We start from the raw sequence: 17495 nt of genomic DNA, 5'->3' as shown, positions 1-17495 counted from the left end.
AAGAGGACGCAGGCCGGGCTGAGGGGCCTTCCCCCCAACCCCCAACCCCCTCCCCCCCCCCCCGTGCATGAAATTCGTGCACTGGGCCTCTATATAATATTTAAAAAAGGACAAACACAAAATACAACAAACCTTAAAAGAGAATCCAATTAATTCTGAGACTAATGGGTAACCTCATTTCTAATTAAGATGCAGCGGTGCTCCATTTAAAATCCCCTAGCAATGACAAACTGCGCAACTGGCTACATTGAGGAGAAAAGGATAGAAAAAGAGAGGTACGTTCAATTACATAGCAATGACATACTTTTATTTAAATGAGTAATTAGTCTCTATTGACACACTGGTCCTAATTATGGATTTGCTATTTAGTGTTAATTCATTCACTCTAATCTGGCGAGACCTGATACATATAAGCAAACCCTACCACTGGCCATCCCAAGCGACAGGAATCCAAGTTAAACAGAACTTGGGGACGGTGCTATGTGAGTGCTGGAAGGAAAATGCCAATGGCCTCGGCTGTGTGCTCACAGCCCTGTGGGAACTGATTATGCTGCCTAGCCAAGTATGGTCACAGGCACAGAGAGCTTTCCTTTTCAAAACTAAATAAATACATATCGCTATCCAGGAGGGATTCCCTCACCACAAACACAGCTCACAGAAAAGGCCTGGGAGCCAAACGTGTTCCATGATAGGACTGCCACAGAGAAGAAGTGAAAGAATAATTTACAATTACGTTTTTCTAAATCATAATTTATAGATGTATATCGCAGAAAAATGACTTCCCTTAGACCCTAGTATTAGGTAAAAACTTGAGGGAAGCTCTAGAATACACAAGGACACACGGGAAGAGTTTGAACAGGAGTTCCAGCCTCCACCAGATACTTCACACGAAGAGTGAGGACCTTCCCATAGCCCCCAGCATAAGGCCGTTCTTAACCTCAGCTCCTCATGGGCTCAGAGGGTCTCGGAACCCCTTGGAATTAGAAACACATCCAATTCTGGTTTACAGATAAGACATTTCCTGGGACATTGCTTTCATCAGATGCATTAAAAAGATCCAGAAAGTAACCAAGATGAGCCCTGACTGGTTTGGCTCAGTAGATAGAGTGTCGGCCTGCAGACTGAAGGGTCCCAGGTTCGATTCCAGTCAAGGGCATGTACCTTGGTTGCGGGAACATCCCCAGTAGGGAGTGTGCAGGAGGTGGCTGAATCGATGTTTCTAACTCTCCATTCCTCTCCTTCTCCCTTCCTCTCTCTAAAAAATCAATAAAATATATTTTTAAAAAAACTAACCAAGATAAAAAGCTGCTCCTCTTCCTGATGTGCTCAGCTGCTGAATGCAGTGTGAAGAAGTGGGCAGCGTTCATAATCTTAGAAACAAGATATTCAACAGATGAACAAGATGTCAAAACAAAGTTGGCTAAGTTTGTATTTTTACTGTCACAAATAAGTTTACTGGAAGCAAAGAGCATCAAATCAAGTACTATTGGGAAAGTTGGAAGCAACGTTTACTCCTTCCTGCCTAAACCTAAAAGAAAGGGGATTTTCTGACTTATCACAAATTTCTATAAGAACGTACATACCTCTATGGAAGTGCAGCCCAAGCCTTTGGTAAAGAACTCCGCAGCATAAACTAACCGTTTTCAAACCTCAACTCTTTTTATTTTCTTAAGTAAGCAGTGGTATAGCAGTCTTTTCAAATGTTTCTTTTTGGAATGGCTTATAGAAAATGGCACCTGGGACCTTTTAGCTCTTTGTCCCCAAACATTTCAAGAATACGGCCCATTAAGTTTCTTAAAATAAGATAATATACCTAGTAGGTCAAACAAACTGAAAAATGAAGGTATCCCAGCAGAAAGCCTTAAGACTTTTCAAGCTCCTCAAAAATGCCACTACCGGCCACTCTACTATAGGTCAAAGGAATCACTTGATGCTTCAGGTGGTCTGCGTATGGCCGTCATTACTGGCTGCCTCGCATCATTTCCTGTAGGTAAATGGTATTCATGTGGTAGGCCGCCATCCACCCCGGATGCCTCTGAGCATTCCAATAGTAGGACTGAGACGCAGCAGAATAGTACTCGTGCCAGGCCCGGTAGTAAGCTCTCCAGTACTCCTCGTAGTCCTGGTAGGGACCCGAAAGACCCGCCTGGGCGTCCCTCTGGCGGTCAGACCACTCATTTTCCTGGGGCTCTGTCTGCGACCGAGCGGAGCGCCGAGGGTTCCTGCGGCTCTGCTTAGCGCTCTGGCTAGCCCCCTCTTTATGCCTTGCCTTTGTCTGGGTTTCAGGTGATTCCTGACAATCTACCAGATTCGGGGTGTCATTTCCATTCAGAGGTTGTTCCAAAGAGGTATGGCCAGCCACAGGGGTCGATGCCAAGTCCCTCAGCTGAACGTCAGAAGAGCCTTCCACATGTGACTTATTTCCTTTGCTCTGGGACGAAGTCCTTGAGCTGTAAGAATCACTGTCGCTCTCAGAGTCTCCAGACTGACTACTACTTGCCAACACCCGCACTCTCTCTTCAGCAATTCCATTCCTCACAAAACCATTGTGAGGGTTCCCAGCCCGATCCCCAGGACCCGTGTAGTGCCTAATGATCTCCACGGGCTTCTCCAGCCCCTCCTTGATATAGTGCTCATAATCCTCCGACAATTCTGCAAAAGTCAAAGCGCACGGCGGATGGGTTTTAAAGGAAGACAGACAAGGAATCTGGGGGAGCGACACGGGGGAGTCCGCTCTGGCCTGGTGCGGACTGTGGGCGCGCTCTGCAGGGGTCTCGGCAGAATGCTGCTCTTGCTCCTCCGACTGCACGGCCCGGCCCGGTGCTTTGGGCGATTCTGCTTTTTCAAGGATCCCACACTCCGAGTGGCTTTTCACAGGAAGCTTCTGTTTGGTGGTGTTTCTGGATTTGACTGACAGTGCAGATACGGAAGTATTTCTACAAGAAGCCATGTGGTTACCATGAGCTTTCTGAGTTTGAGAGGTTCTCTCTATTTTCTGCATTTGCTTTCTTAGGGGCTGGCTGGGTACACTTGCTAAGCCATTTGTATGCACAGCAGCTTTAACCTCCACCTCCCAATCCAAACATTCTTCCATCAGACCAGGAGGAATGGGATCTACAAAAAAGGAATAACATATTAACATTCTCCAGCTGCTCTAGACCAGCATTTTCTGAATGGTTTCATAAAACAAGTATCCTATACAATAAAAGCCTAATATGCTAAGTACCCGATCGTCCATTCAACCAATCAAAGCATAATATACTAATGATATGCTAAGACCACTCAACCACTCACTATGACGTGCACTGACAACCAGGGGACAGACGCTTTGACCAGTAGGTTAGCTTGCTGCTGGGGTCGGGCCAATCGGGACTGAGCGAGATGGCCAGACACGCCCTGGAGCCCTCCCGTGGCCCCTCCCCCGGCCCCGGCCGGCCCTGCCCCCAATCGGCCCCCATCGGGGCGGGCTGGCCAGACCCCACCCATGCACGAATTTGTGTACCGGGACTCTAGTTTTGTACATAAGGACATAAGCTTAGAGCAGCAATTTTCAAGAGGTGTGCAGTAAGAATTTTTAAAACATGCAATACCTGACTGTTTGGTCAGGCGCACTGACCTCTTTTCCTAGATTGTCAAGTAAAACTATGACAGCAGCCAACACAATAGCCATCCAACATGAATAAATCAAAATTAAAGTTATATTTTTTGTCAGATCAGCAAAAACTATATTTTTTGGTGTGCCACAGAATTTTAATGATTAATTTATGTGTGCAATGAAATGGAAAAGGTTGAAAATTGCTGGCTTAGCGTAAAGAAATCTGTAAAAAAAAATTTACAAAATGACTTATTACAAAGTCAGAATTATTAGAATCCACAGACCTGTGACTAATTTAGCTTTGTAAAAAATCACTATAGGAGTTAAGCATAAATTTGGTAAAATTTTCATTGTCAGGATTATTCAATCTATAATCTATATATATGAAAGGCTAAGTGGCCAACCGTCCATCCAACCAACTGGTACATATGGCGCGCACTGGCAATTTAAAAATAAACGTTGACTTGCACATGAGCAATACATATAAAGCTCTCACTGATGCCAATCTAGACAGAGTAGGAATATTCCTACCTGAACCAGTTTTTGGACATGGTCAGTTATATGTTACTTTCTTTCAAGTTTGAAGAGCATGTGACATTAAAGTTAAAGCTGTAAATACTTCATCACAAGGGAAATTAGTCAAGCACTCTAAAAGTGTTTTTACTTTTAATGTTATATACGGGGAGATATTTGAATAAGTTTAATCAATTTATCTGTCACTGTTTTTAATCAATGTTGTTTTTATATGTTTTTGTTTTCATATCACATCTTTGTTGTATCATGTTACTGTTTATTAATCAATTTATATATTATTTTCATATACATTTTCTAATTTTCTTTCATCTTTGACATTTCTATTATAAAGAAAGGGCAAATAGTGATATTAAAATATTTCTTCTAATTAATTTCCTTTCAATGTGCACAAATCTGTGCACCGGGCCACTAGTAACTACATATCCCATATTCCAGGTCATACAATACACTATATAAGTACACAGTTATGGGTGTGTACATATACACATATGTAGACTGATATATACACTAACAAGCATACTAAACTAACATAGCAAATAAACTATATTTCCACATAAGAGTTCTTAGGGTTTTTGTTTTCAAGAGGTCATTAATAGTTTCAGACACACACTTTCTAAGATGGCACTTAAAAAGAGCAGCTTGAGAAATGATTCACTAAAATCAAAAGAAAACACTTCAAAAATTTCAAAACAATGTTTAAAAGATACTGCTCCTTCCCCATGGTGACAAAAGAGAATATGGCAAGAATTGCCTTCACAGCGATATGCAGTAAAATATTCCCTTTATAAAACAATAAAATCAAATTACAAGGCTACAAACTAAAAAACGGAGCTAATATGTAGTAAGACATTTTTCATGTGCCAACAATTAGCTTGCGATCTTCTCCCAGCTATTCATTAGCTGAAAGACCTTAGGCAAATTACCTAACCTCTCTATGCCTCAGTATCCTCATCTACAAAATACACACAGTAATAGCACACACCTCCTAGGATGGTGGTGAGAATTAAACGAGTTAGCACACGTCAAGTACTTGGAGCAATGCCTGAGACGATATAAGTGTTCTGTGTTAGTGGCTATTTTTATTAGGCCTCTCATCATTATCACTATTATTTTGATAGCAAAATGAAACAAACAAATATACCTGGTAAAGGCAGAAGGTTGATATTACATTTCTGGGCAATTTTCATCATCGTATTTTCTTCTTCTCCCCGGCAACAGTAGGTCACTGCCAATCCCAAAGTACCTAAAGCCAGAGGGAATGTTAAGTAGTAAGTCATTTTCACCTAAATGGCACTCCAAGTCCACTGTCACATTCCAGATTCCTCCCCTTAAACAAAGCACACCAACTTGTCTATTTACCAAAACGGCCAGCCCTGCCAATCCGATGCATGTATGTCTCCCAGTCCAGTGGCACGTCCAGATTTACAACCAGATTCACCTTCTCGGCATCAATCCCACGGGAAGTCTTAAATCGAGAAAGAGAGCAACTGTCTGCATTCCCTGCAGCATGGTACCCATGTACACCACCCTATTCTAGTCTAACCAGGAGCCAAATTAAGACAAGAAGATATTTAGGAGGAAGGAGCAAAGGAAAAGGAAATTCATTTCTGTGACTAATTTCAAGAACAAAGATAAAAATATAAGACATTATTATTATTCACCCAAACTGAAGAGGATATTTACCAGATCTGTGGAGATGAGGACTCTGCAATGAAACTGCTTCAGTTTAGCCATAGCATCAAGACGCTGATTCTGATTCATGTTGCCTAAAAAGACCCAAACACACAATTATCAAATCCAAAAAAAGCAGGAATCACAACTCCCAGTCTTAACAATTTAAAAAGTTAATGCTGTCCTTATATGCAAATCTAGGTTAAGACCTACAGTCAGAATCTTTTAAAATATGGTTAAGCAATACACCTGAAATTTAAAAAATCAATTTTAAGCGCTAGCCGGCTTGGCTCAGTGGATAGTCAGCCTGCGGACTGAAGGGTCCCAGGTTCGATTCCAGCCTAGGGCACATGCCTGGGTTGCGGGCTCGATCCCCAGTAGGGTGTGTGCAGGAGGCAGCCAATCAATGATTCTCTCTCATCATTGATGTTTCTATCTCTCTCTCCTTCTCCCTTCCTCTCTGAACTCAATAAAGAAATATATTTTTTAAATCAATTTTAAATGGTGATTAAGTTATGCCTGCAGATACAATATTATATCTGAAAGTCACATGTAAAGTATAACAATTCTTAGGAAAATAAAATTGCTTCGCCGAAACCGGTTTGGCTCAGTGGATAGAGCGTCGGCCTGCGGACTGAAAGGTCCCAGGTTCGATTCCGGTCAAGGGCATGTACCTGGGTTGCCGGCATATCCCCAGTAGGGGATGTGCAGGAGGCAGCTGATCGATGTTTCTCTCTCATCGATGTTTCTGACTCTCTATCTCTCTCCCTTCCTCTCTGTAAAAAATCAATAAAAAAATATATTTTAAAAAAAATTGCTTTAATCGGCTATTTATAAATTTTGTGTTGAAGTGTGATCTATAGTCAAAATATTAGTCCATCAGAAAACAGTGTCCCCAGTATCTCATGATATACCAGGGCTAAACAAGCTAATAGGTTAAAGACTAAGCTGAGATACCAATCAAAACTCTAAAAAGGCCCGGCTAGCAAGGTTCAGTGGTTGAGCATCAACCTATGAACCTGGATCCCTAGTGTGGGGGCTACAAGAGGCGGCTAATCGAGGATTTGTGCTCATCATTGATGTTTCTCTCTCCCTCTCTGAAATCAATAAAAATAAAAACTCTAGCCCTGGCCGGTTTGGCTCAGTGGATTGAGCGTCGGCCTGCGGACTACGATTCCAGCCAACGGCACATGCCCAGGTTGCGGGCTCGATCCCCAGTAGGGAGCATGCAGGAGACAGCCGATCCATGATTCTCTCTCATCACTGATTTTTTTTTTTCCTCTCTCTCCCTCTCCCTTCCTCTAAAATGGACCTCACTGATCAAACATTCCTTGAAAGCTTTTATTCCTACTAGGCCAGCAGTCATAACTTGGGTTTGTGTCAAAATGAATCACTTTTGCCAACCACAAGACCATAAAACAGTCAGTTCAGTTAGCGATTCTTTAACATTTTAACAATGATTGTCAAGAAGCAAAATATTTTCCTCTTAAGATGACAAAAACAAACTTTGTGTGAATATAAGTCCAGTTTTCTAATTTTTTTTATTATATACCAAATTACTTCTTAAAAGAATATACTGATATGTTTCTATCTCTCCCTTCCTCTCTGAAATCAATAAAAATATATATATTTTAAAAATCCCAGTGAAAAACGAACCTGGCATTTCCTTCACTCTGAAGACAGCACAGCCTCACCCTCCCAAGACAACTCTGGACGCGGTATTTCTGCCCTGACCCGAGAGGCTGCGCTTCAGGATACTACCAAGGGTTAAAGTGAGATGAACTCACCCGAAATGCACTCCGCGGGGAAGCCTCTGGAAGTAAGGATGTCAGCCAAGTGCTGTGCTCTGTGAAAATGACAGAGGGTGAGAATTTACAGACGCCCCCACACCCATTCTTTTCTCTCACAAGTTCCCCCAGGCGGCCTTTCACGTAATTACCTGCTGTGTAAATTCGAAAAGACCAAGGCTTGATTAAACGGAATTCTGCCAAACAGTTCCTGTAAATGCTGGGCCTTTTCTTCAAAAACCTTATGGGCCAGAGGGTACAAATTGACAACTTTGTAATACTGCTTCAAACCTATGGAGAAGCCAAGAGCCGTCTGTTAAAACACCGTTCGCTGCAACCCCATAAGAGCACATATAAAAGCCACAGGCAACGGGCACCAAGGAAAATCCCAGAGCGTCGCACACCAGTAATGTGAGTGTCCAGTATCTACACTCACCGAGGAGACTTGGGTCACTGGAATTGAGTCTTACAAAAGTGGGGTCTCTCATGTACTTTGCCAAAGCATTAGCCAAAAACTCTGGGTAAGTAGCTGACACCGCCACCATCTGTTTACTGGCAGGCAAGGAAGAATAAATCCAACTGCAAAACAGAAGAACACACGCCATGGAAACGATTGAGGCAGTAATCACCACCTGGAAAACCTACAGACAGACACTTTGGGGCACCATTTTAATAGCCAAGTTAGTTGTATTTCTTACTTTATTTGCTCCTGGAAGCTGCCTTCTTCTAAAAGCTTATCCGCTTCATCCAGAATAAAGAGACGTACACTGCCTGGGTTCAAGTAGTCAAGTTCTATCAGTTGTTTAATTCTGCCTAAATTTTTTTTTAAAAAAAGAAATATTTATGGTGAAAAAAATTTGTGCAAGTCTCAGCCAATGCCACTCTACTCAGAGGTTGTATTGCTGACTATCCTGATGCAATCTTCATTTATGCACTAAACCACAAATCAGAAATTCTGAGTTCTGATTTTGCCCAATTCCATTTCCCCCCTCACATGTCATTAGCAATAAGTATGGAAAATACACTATTCCTATCAAAAACTTGAATGGCTAAGGGGCTGAATGCTAGACTCTAATCCTGAGTGATTCAGGACTGGATGATTAAAGCAAAGAATAACCCAATGCATGGCTTAGAAAGGCTTCCTGAAAGTCATCTCGCGCCTCTTTCTCAGAAGCCTGCCCTATACATGCTCTTCAACAGCCTTAATATTATTGTGTTTTTAAATATATTTTTACTGATTTCAGAGAGGAAGGGAGAGGGCAAGATAGAAATATCAATGATGAGAGGGAATCACTGATCAGCTCCTGCTGCACGCCCCTCACTGGGAATCGAGCCCGCAACCTGAGCATGTGCCCCTGACCAGAATCGAACTTGGGACACCTCAGTACACAGGCCGATGCTCTACCTACTGAGCCAAACCAGCGAGGGCACAATATTATTGTTATATTAAAAGTGTTCAGCCAAGGCAGTGTGGCTCAGTGGTTGAACACTGACCCATAAACCAAGAAGTCACTGGTTCGATCAGGACATATCCCCAGTAGGGGGTGTGCAGGAGGCAGCCCATCAATGATGCTTCTCTCTCATCAATGTTTCTATCTCTCTATCCCTCTCCCTTCCACTCTCGCTAAAAATCAATAAAAACTTATTTTTTTAAAGAAATGTTTAGTTCCTAAAAGCTCCTGTTACGGACAGGCATTGATACCTTACCAGGAGATCCAACGGCAATATGACATTTTTTAAGTCTGGTTTTGTCTTGAGGTAAAGGAGTCCCTCCAATAAAGACATGACACTCCAAGCCTTCCATTTTTATTCCAATGGCCGTGATAACGGAATGTATCTGTACAGCAATTTCTCTTGTAGGTGCCAAGATCAAAATCTAAGAAAATGTAAAACACACCTTTAATGAGTCAATCAAATAAGTACATGTGATTGGCGTATTATATAATGAGCTATTTTCCTTTGAATGATCAGTTTATTCATTCAGCAAATCCTATATAAAAAAAAGCCTAATATGCAATTGTTCAACCAGGAGTTTGACTGCTTGCTATGACATGCACTGACCACCAGGGGGCGGCACACACTGGCAGCGAGTGGCAGTGGAGGCAGGCGCTGAGAGCCGCAACAAGAGCGGGACCGGGGCAGGATGGTGGAGGTGAGTAGGCGGTGCCAGGCCAAGGCAGCTGCAAGCAGGGGCCTGATCACCCTGACCGATTGCCCCGCAGATGGCGACCAACGACTGGCAGGCCCTGATCGCCCAATCGGGGCCAGGCCCCAGGCTGGTACGAGGAACTGGGGGTGGGTGGTGGTGACCAACCTCCCACAGTGCCCCGGAGGGGGGCTGCAACCTCTCGTCAGCTACCTGGGGGCAGGGGTGATGGGGGCGGAGGTGCGGTGAGCATGTGGGATGCCTGCCAAGCTCACTCTCACTCCCCCTGCTACCCTCCCCCAGGACGCCAGGGGTCGCGCGCCAGGGACCCCACACTCAGGTGCTAGACGCCCGCAAGGAACCCACCCTGCACCAGTGCGGCCTCTTCCAGGTGAGCCGGGCCACAGCCACCGGGATTACAGGGCTCCCCGTGGGTTCGTACAGGAGTCAGTCTGCGAGGCCAGCCAGGAGAGAGCGCACTGCCCGCCCGCACGCGGGGCGGCCCAGAGACCACGCTGCACCCCGGTCCGCGGCATCCGGCCACACCCACCGCATCTCTATGTGGGGACTCGGGCGCCGTGACTCAGTCGGAGGGGGGGCGCGTGAGGGCCCGGGACCCAGGTGCTGCCCAGGCCCCAGAGGTCAGCTGGGACCTGCCCTTCCACCCAGATGCTTGTGCTTCCATCACCAGCCAGGCCAAGGGACCACACCCATGCACAAATTTCATGCACTGGGCCTCTAGTATTAAGTAAGAACCTACTATGTTCTAAGCAACATACAAATTGCTGTGAAGTCAACATTTAACGGTACAAAATCCTTGCTCTAATGGCACTTTCATTCTTTTTTTTAAAATTTCATTTTAGAAAAAAAATTTATTTTTATTGATTTCAGAGAGGAAGGGAGAGAGAGAGCAACTTAGAAACATCAATGATGAGAGTCACTGATCGGCTGCCTCCTGTACTCCAGGCATGTGCCCTAACCAGGAATCAAACTGAGACCTGGTTCATAGGTTGACACTCAACCACTGAGCCCACACACTGGTAAGAAGATATATAATAAACAAATGATAAGATATACAATAAACAAACATCCTATATAATAAAAGGGTAATATGCAAATCGACCGAATGGCAGAACGACCAATCGCTATGACATGCACTGCCCATTAGGGGGCAGATGCTCAATGCAGGAGCTGCCCCCTGGTGGTCAGTGCAGTCCCACAGGGGGAGCACCTCTCAACCAGAACCTGAGCTGATGCCTCTGCCCACTCCATTGGGAGCGGGCCTAAGCCGTCAGTCGGACATCCCCCAAGGGCTCCTGGACTCCAAGAGGGCGCAGGCCAGGGTGAGGGGATCTCCCCCCCCACCCCCGTCCTGAGTGCATGAATTTCGTGCACCAGGCCTCTAGTACATAAATAATAGCAGGAAGTAAAAAGTGTTGTGAAGAAAAATCAAACAGGGAAAAGAGAAAGAAGCAACAAAAAAAGGAAAGGAGCCCTAGCCAGTTTGGCTAAGTGGATAGAGTGTTGGCCTGAGGACTGAAGGGTCCCAGGTTCGATTCCGGTCAAGAGCACATACCTTGGTTTCAGGCTTGATCCCCTGTACCGACAGGGGCATATGAGAGGCAACCAATCAAGGTGTCTCTCACATCAATGTTTCTCTCTGTTTCTCCCACTCCCTTCCACTCTCTCTACAAATCAATGGAAAAATATCTTTGGGTGAGGACAAAAAACAAAACAAAACAAAACACCATACAATCTTCCAAAACTCAATCGGGAAGAAAACCTGAGTAGGCCAGTAACAACTGATGAAACTGAAGCAGTAATTTAAAAACTTCCAGCAAGCAAAAGTCCTGGACCAGATGGATTTACATGAGAATTTTACCAAACATTCAAAGATGAACTAACACCAATCCTCCTCAAACTATTCCAAAAAATTCAAGAGGAAGGAACACTTCCAACCTCTTTTTACAAAGCCAACATTATCCTAATTTCAAAACCAGATAAAGACACTACAAAGAAAGAAAATTAGAGGCCATATCCCTGATGAACATAGATGCTAAGATCCTCAACAAAATATTAGCAAATCAAATCCAGCAATATGTTAAAAAGATCATACACCATGACCAAGTGGGATTTACCCCAGGGATGCAAGGCTGATATAATATTTGCAAATCAATAAACATGACACACATCACATAAACAAACTGAAAGATAAAAACCACATGATCATATCAATAGATGCAGAAAAAGCATTTGATAAAACCCAGCACCCTTTTTTGATAAAAACTCTCAGTAAAGTAGGAATAAAGGGATCATACCTCAACATAATAAAGGTTATATATGACAAACCTACAGCCAACATAATACTCAATGGGCAAAAACTAAAAGCGTTTCCGTTAAGAATAGGAGCAAGACAAAAAGTTGGGAAAACTGGATACATGCAAAAAAATGAAACTAGACCACCAACTTTCACCATACACAAGAATAAACTCAAAATGGATAAAATACTTAAATGTAAATCGTGAAACCATAAAAATCCTAGAAGGTATTTTCGCACAGGCAGAAAAATCTCAGACATCTCTCCTAACAGTATGTTTACGGATATACTAGTATCTCCTGAAGTGGTCGGCAAACTCATTAGTCAACAGAGCCAAATATCAACAGTACAACGATTGAAATTTCTTTTGAGAGCCCAATTTTTTAAACTTAAACTATAGAGGTAGGTACATTGTTATTAACTTAATTAGGGTACTCCTAAAGCTTAGGAAGAGCCACACTCAAGGGGCCAAAGAGCCGCATGTGGCTCACGAGCCGCAGTTTGCCGACCACGGTCCTAGGGCAAAAGACACTAAGAAAATAAACAAATGAGACTACATCAAAATACAAAGCTTCTGCACAGCAAAAGAAACCATCAACAAACGAAAAGGGAGCCCACTGGGAGGGAGAACACAGTTGGCATCTGATAAAGGGTTCATATCCAAAATGTATAAGGAACTCATACAACTTTTTTTTAAAATATATTTTATTGATTTTCCACAGAGAGGAAGGAAGAGAGATAGAGAGTTAGAAACATCGATCAGCTGCCTCCTGCACACCTCCTACTGGGGATGTGCCCGCAACCCAGGTACATGCCCTTGACCAGAATCGAACCTGGGACCCTTCAGTCCGCAGGCCGACGCTCCATCCACTGAGACAAACCGGTTTCGGCAGGAACTCATACAACTTAACAAAAGGAAGACAAACAACCCAATTTAAAAATGGGCAAAGGACCTAAATAGACACTTCTCCAAAGTGGACATACAGATGGCCAAGAGACATATGAAAAAAATACTCAAAGTCACTGATCATCAGAGAGATGCAAATTAAAAAGACAATGAAGTATCACCTCACACCCGCCAGAATGACTACCATCAACAAAACAAATGACAAGTACTGGCAAGGCTGTGGAGAAAAGGGAACCCTAGTGTACACTGCTGGTGGAATGCAGACTGGTGCATTGTGGAAAACAGTATGGAGTTTCCTCAAAAAATTAAATATGGAACTGACATTTGACCCAGCAATCCCACTTCCAGGAATATACCCTAAGAAACCTAAGACCCCAATCAGAAAGAATGTATGCACCCCAATATTCACAGCAGCACAATTTACACTAGCAAAGATCTGGAGCCCAGCCGGCGTGACTCAGTAGTTGAGAGTCAATCTGTGAACCAGGACGTCACGGTTCAATTCCCAGTAAGAGCACATGCCCAAGGTTGTGGGCTCGATCTCCAGTGTGGGGTGTGCAAGAGGCAGCCAGCCAATCAATGATTCTCTATCATCACTGATGTTTTTATCTCCCTCTCCCATTCCCTTCCTTTCTGAAATCAATAAATACATATTTTAAATTAAAAAAAGATCTGGAAACAGCCCAAGTGCCCATCAGTAGACAAGTGGATAAAAAAGCTGTGGTATATTTATACCATGGAATATTATGCAGCACTGAAAAAGGATGGTCTCTTACCCTTTGAGACAGCATGGAGGGACCTGGAGAGTATTATGCTAAGCAAAATAAGCCAGGCAGAGAAAGACAAGTATCACATGATCTCACTCATATGTGGAATCTAATGAACAAAATAGATCCAGAGACACAGAAGCATTGAACATAATGCAGAATCTCAGAGGGAAGATGGGAGAGGGTGGGTGAGTAGAAGTGATCAACCAAAGAACTTATAACTTATATGCACACATGCATAACCCATGGACAAAGACAATAGGGTAGTGAAGGCCTGGGGCGGGGGGAGGTGGGTCGGCCAGGAAGGGCTAGAAGGGGTCAATGGGGAGAGGGGGGGAAGGGGACATATGTAATACTTTCAACAATAAAGATCTATAAATAAATAAATAAATAAATACTAGGAGAAAATATGCCAAATAAATAAAAACTAGGAGAAAATATGCCAAAACTGTTCATAGCAGTTTCTCTCTAGGTATGTGAGATTATACTTGTTTTCTGGTACTTATTCATTTTTCTGAATTTTCCCCATTTTCAAAAATGAATATGTATTACTTCTTAACACAAAGATCTTAAATTTTAAAAAATACAGGTCTTATTTATGGAACTTATTCAGGGTTTTGGCATTTGCCTTGCTGACAAATTATCAAAAGCCTAAATCTCAAATATGTTGCCGTTCACAAGTAGAATAACCCAGGTCCTTGGGGAGTCGAAGGATTTCCTCTGTGCAGCCTCTCCCAGGATTTGGTAGGTATAAGGTAGGACTCCAAAAGCTTTACACACCAAGAATGTAGGTTTCTGGGTGAAAAACCATCATTAGATACATGACTGAGAATGTGAAATAGCTTGCTGTAACTACTAAACCACAAAGCAAACCTGTAAGGATCTTACCGGCTTCATCTTTGTATCCCCAATGCCTGGCAAACTATTAATAATATGGGCTTAACAAATCTTTTAAGAAATGACCCCCAAACTCAAATCTCCTGTTCACCTTAGACCTATTCCAACAGACTGTCAGGGGTGGGGAATGCCACATCCTAGCCAAGCCATTAGGGGTGAGTTAATTAAACGTTTAACTAAATATAGCAGGCTAATTTTTAAGTTGATAAGTTTGTATGGCCCCAGAATGATGTTATAAATATTCAAATGGCCCTTGGCAGAAAAAAAGGTTCCCCACCCCTGCCCTAGAAGATGGGAGACCAATGATACATTCACCGAGCTGGACCAGCCACCTGCAGTTATCAGCAAAAGCCAGAGCACCACACGGCCATGAACCAGTCCGAATGCTAAATCTCACCCCAATCTCATGAGCAAGCAAAAAATAATATCAATCGGTATTCTCAAGTAATGACATAACTGACATGCATGACATTCTATTTAAGATGCAGTAATAATAGAAAATTCCTAGCTTCTAACACTAATTATGCATCCTTGGTCACCAGCCCCACCACCACCACTCAATGGCCTGGGGACCAAGAGGAGCCACAAGCTAACCTGACCAGCTCAGGGAAGGCCAGCATGGCGGCCTTGCATATTCAGAGACCTAAAGTAACCACGCAGGATGGTCTGAAATTAAAACTTTTAACTAAAGGCAGTTTATGGCAGGTAGTCATGTCCTAGGCTAGCATCTTCCCTGATAAAAGTCAATCCTGCCGAAACCGGTTTGGCTCAGTGGATGGAGCGTCAGTCTGTGGACTGGAGGGTCCCGGGTTCGATTCCGGTCAGGGGCATGTACCTGGGTTTCGGGCACATCCCCAGTGGGGGATGTGCAGGAGGAGGCTGATCGATGTTTCTAACTCTCTCTCTCTCCCTTCCTCTCTGTAAAAAATCAATAAAATATATTAAAAAAAAAAAAAGTCAATCCTTACCTTGACTAAGCCTGTCTATTGTCTTTGCATCTATGATAACACGAGGCCGGATGCATTGGATGCACGGAATGCGTGCAAGGGGCTCGGCCCCCACCGCAGCCTTGGGGGGAGGGGGGGAGGGGTTCTGCCTCATCCCCTTCATCCGGAAGGGCATCGTCTAATTAGCATATTACTCGTTTATTATTATGGAAGATTCCTTTGGAATGTCAAGGTAACTCCTTTTTCCAGACCCCTCGGGGCACAACCAATGCACCAGGGGGGAAAGCTTAAATCCTCATTGCTATTGCTATCATATTAGTGACTGAATTATCCTGTACCCACCTGTGCAAAACATGTGTCTATCATTGGACTTTTCAATCAATCCCAAGGGTTTCCCTGCTTTGCTTTCTCCCGCCTCCCTAATCTAGCACCAGTGAATTTCATGTCACCCACCTGCAGCTCCTCTTTTGATGGTAATGCGTAAAATAAGGAGCAAACCTGCCATTCTCTGCGGCATTACCTCAATCCCTTGGTGTCTTGCTCCCTGGCTTTTGGCTCAAATAAACCCACGAACATTCTCTACAGGTCGGTATGTTTCTTCTGCTGACAGCCCTGCTGTCTCACTTTCATACTTTCCACGTGGCTTCCCTCAGTCCGTCACCGAGTTCGCATCTATTTCTGAGGAGCTACTGGTGTTGCATCCGCCCCGCGGTAAAGCCCGCGGAGCGCACCCTCCTCCGCGGGAACTCACCTGGGTGCTCAAGTTCTCCAGGACAAGCGAGTCCAGCGCAATGGTGGAGAAGACGCAGGTTTTCCCGGTGCCGGACTTCGCTTGAACAATCAAGTCTGCAAAGAAAAACAAAATGATCACTAGACGGTACCGACTGGGGGTGCCTGGGGGCCAAACAGGAACCCCGGAGCTAGCAGGGCCTGCAGAAATCCCCAGCGCGCGCCTCCGCGTCCAGTTAGCTCTCGACACGGCAGGCCGTGCCCGGCAGCGCGCCTCGTGCCCGTGCCCGACCCTCCCGTCGGTCCCCTCCAGCCGAGAGCCACGTGCCCGCGCGCAGCAGCCGCAACCAGCTTTACGCTCAGCCCCGCGCCCCCGCTGCACCGGAGCCGGTTAACGGAGGCCTGCACGCGGGCAGGGCCTGCCTGCTCTCCCCGGACCGCGCCGCCGCCCGCGGGCCCCCCTCGGCCTCCCCGCCCTCCCCGCGCCCGCAGCGCCCCGGGGTCCCGCCCTCACCGAGCCCGCAGCGCCCCAGCGGGATGGCCTTGAGCTGCACGGGCGAGGGCCGCTCGAAGCCGGCCGCCCGCAGCCCGTCCAGCACCGGCCGCGACAGCAGCAGCGACTCGAAGTCCGCGGGCTCGGCCAGCAGCACGTCCCCCGTGCGGGTCCGCGGGCCGCTGACGTCGTGCGCCGTCCGCAGGCTCCGCGCCGGCCTGCGGGGGGCGGCCACAGGCTCCGCCACATGCTCCGGGGGAGCAGCGTTCTCCTCGGGAGCCAAGGCCGCCGGGGCTTCAAACGCCGCCGCCATGGTAGCCGCGCCACGTGATCTCGCGGTACTTGGGGCGGGGCGGGAGCCTGAGAGCGAGAAGAAGGAAAACTTTATTAGCACTCTTCCGCGGAGACACGGACACGCCCGGCCGGGGCGGGGCGGGGCGGGGCGGAAGTCGGAGGCGTGGAGAGACGTCGCTGCAGCTAGAGCCGCGAACACGTGCGGCCTGGGGAGGCGGAGGGAGGAGCGGGGAGGATACCGGTGCGTCGCCGCCTGCGGCCTGCAGAGGGCGCCGCGCGTCCGCGCTGGAGCCGCCGCCCCGCCTCCCGGCCTCTGTGGGCGGGTCCTCGGGCCCCGCGCCGCGCCTCACGCTCGCACCGCGCGCTCATTGTGACGCGCGCACACGTCACGCTCCCGGCTCCCCGCCTGGG

At 45.7% G+C, this 17495-nt stretch overlaps 1 protein-coding gene across 1 annotated transcript; it reads right to left on the bottom strand.

Annotated features, from left to right (window-relative positions):
* Positions 1 to 293: 293 nt before the first annotated feature.
* On the bottom strand, positions 294 to 17144 carry DDX20 (DEAD-box helicase 20). Its single transcript, XM_081112498.1, has 11 exons — positions 16812 to 17144; positions 16320 to 16414; positions 9295 to 9463; positions 8286 to 8400; positions 8024 to 8166; positions 7740 to 7878; positions 7588 to 7646; positions 5813 to 5895; positions 5489 to 5594; positions 5271 to 5372; positions 294 to 3114 (listed from the first exon to the last, which is right to left on the bottom strand). The coding sequence occupies exons 1-11, from the start codon at positions 17101 to 17103 to the stop codon at positions 1961 to 1963; spliced, it is 2457 nt and encodes an 818-aa protein (XP_080968624.1). The 5' UTR covers positions 17104 to 17144; the 3' UTR covers positions 294 to 1960.
* Positions 17145 to 17495: the final 351 nt, after the last annotated feature.

This window comes from Myotis nattereri, assembly GCF_964212035.1.
Source record: "Myotis nattereri genome assembly, chromosome: 18".
Taxonomy (NCBI): domain Eukaryota; kingdom Metazoa; phylum Chordata; class Mammalia; order Chiroptera; family Vespertilionidae; genus Myotis; species Myotis nattereri.
This window is presented reverse-complemented; position numbering and strand designations above follow the sequence as displayed.

What these genes read in the sequence shown, in the direction of transcription:
- DDX20 (XM_081112498.1), bottom strand. Translation starts at nt 17,103, where the DNA reads ATGGCGGCGGCGTTTGAAGCCCCGGCGGCCTTGGCTCCCGAGGAGAAC. An exon ending in AGCTTCCAGGAGCAAATAAA is followed by an intron (nt 8,167 to 8,285) that starts GTAAGAAATACA and finishes TCTGTTTTGCAG; the next exon opens with TTGGATTTATTCTTCCTTGC. An exon ending in CAACCTTCTGCCTTTACCAG is followed by an intron (nt 3,115 to 5,270) that starts GTATATTTGTTT and finishes CCTTTTTTGTAG; the next exon opens with ATCCCATTCCTCCTGGTCTG.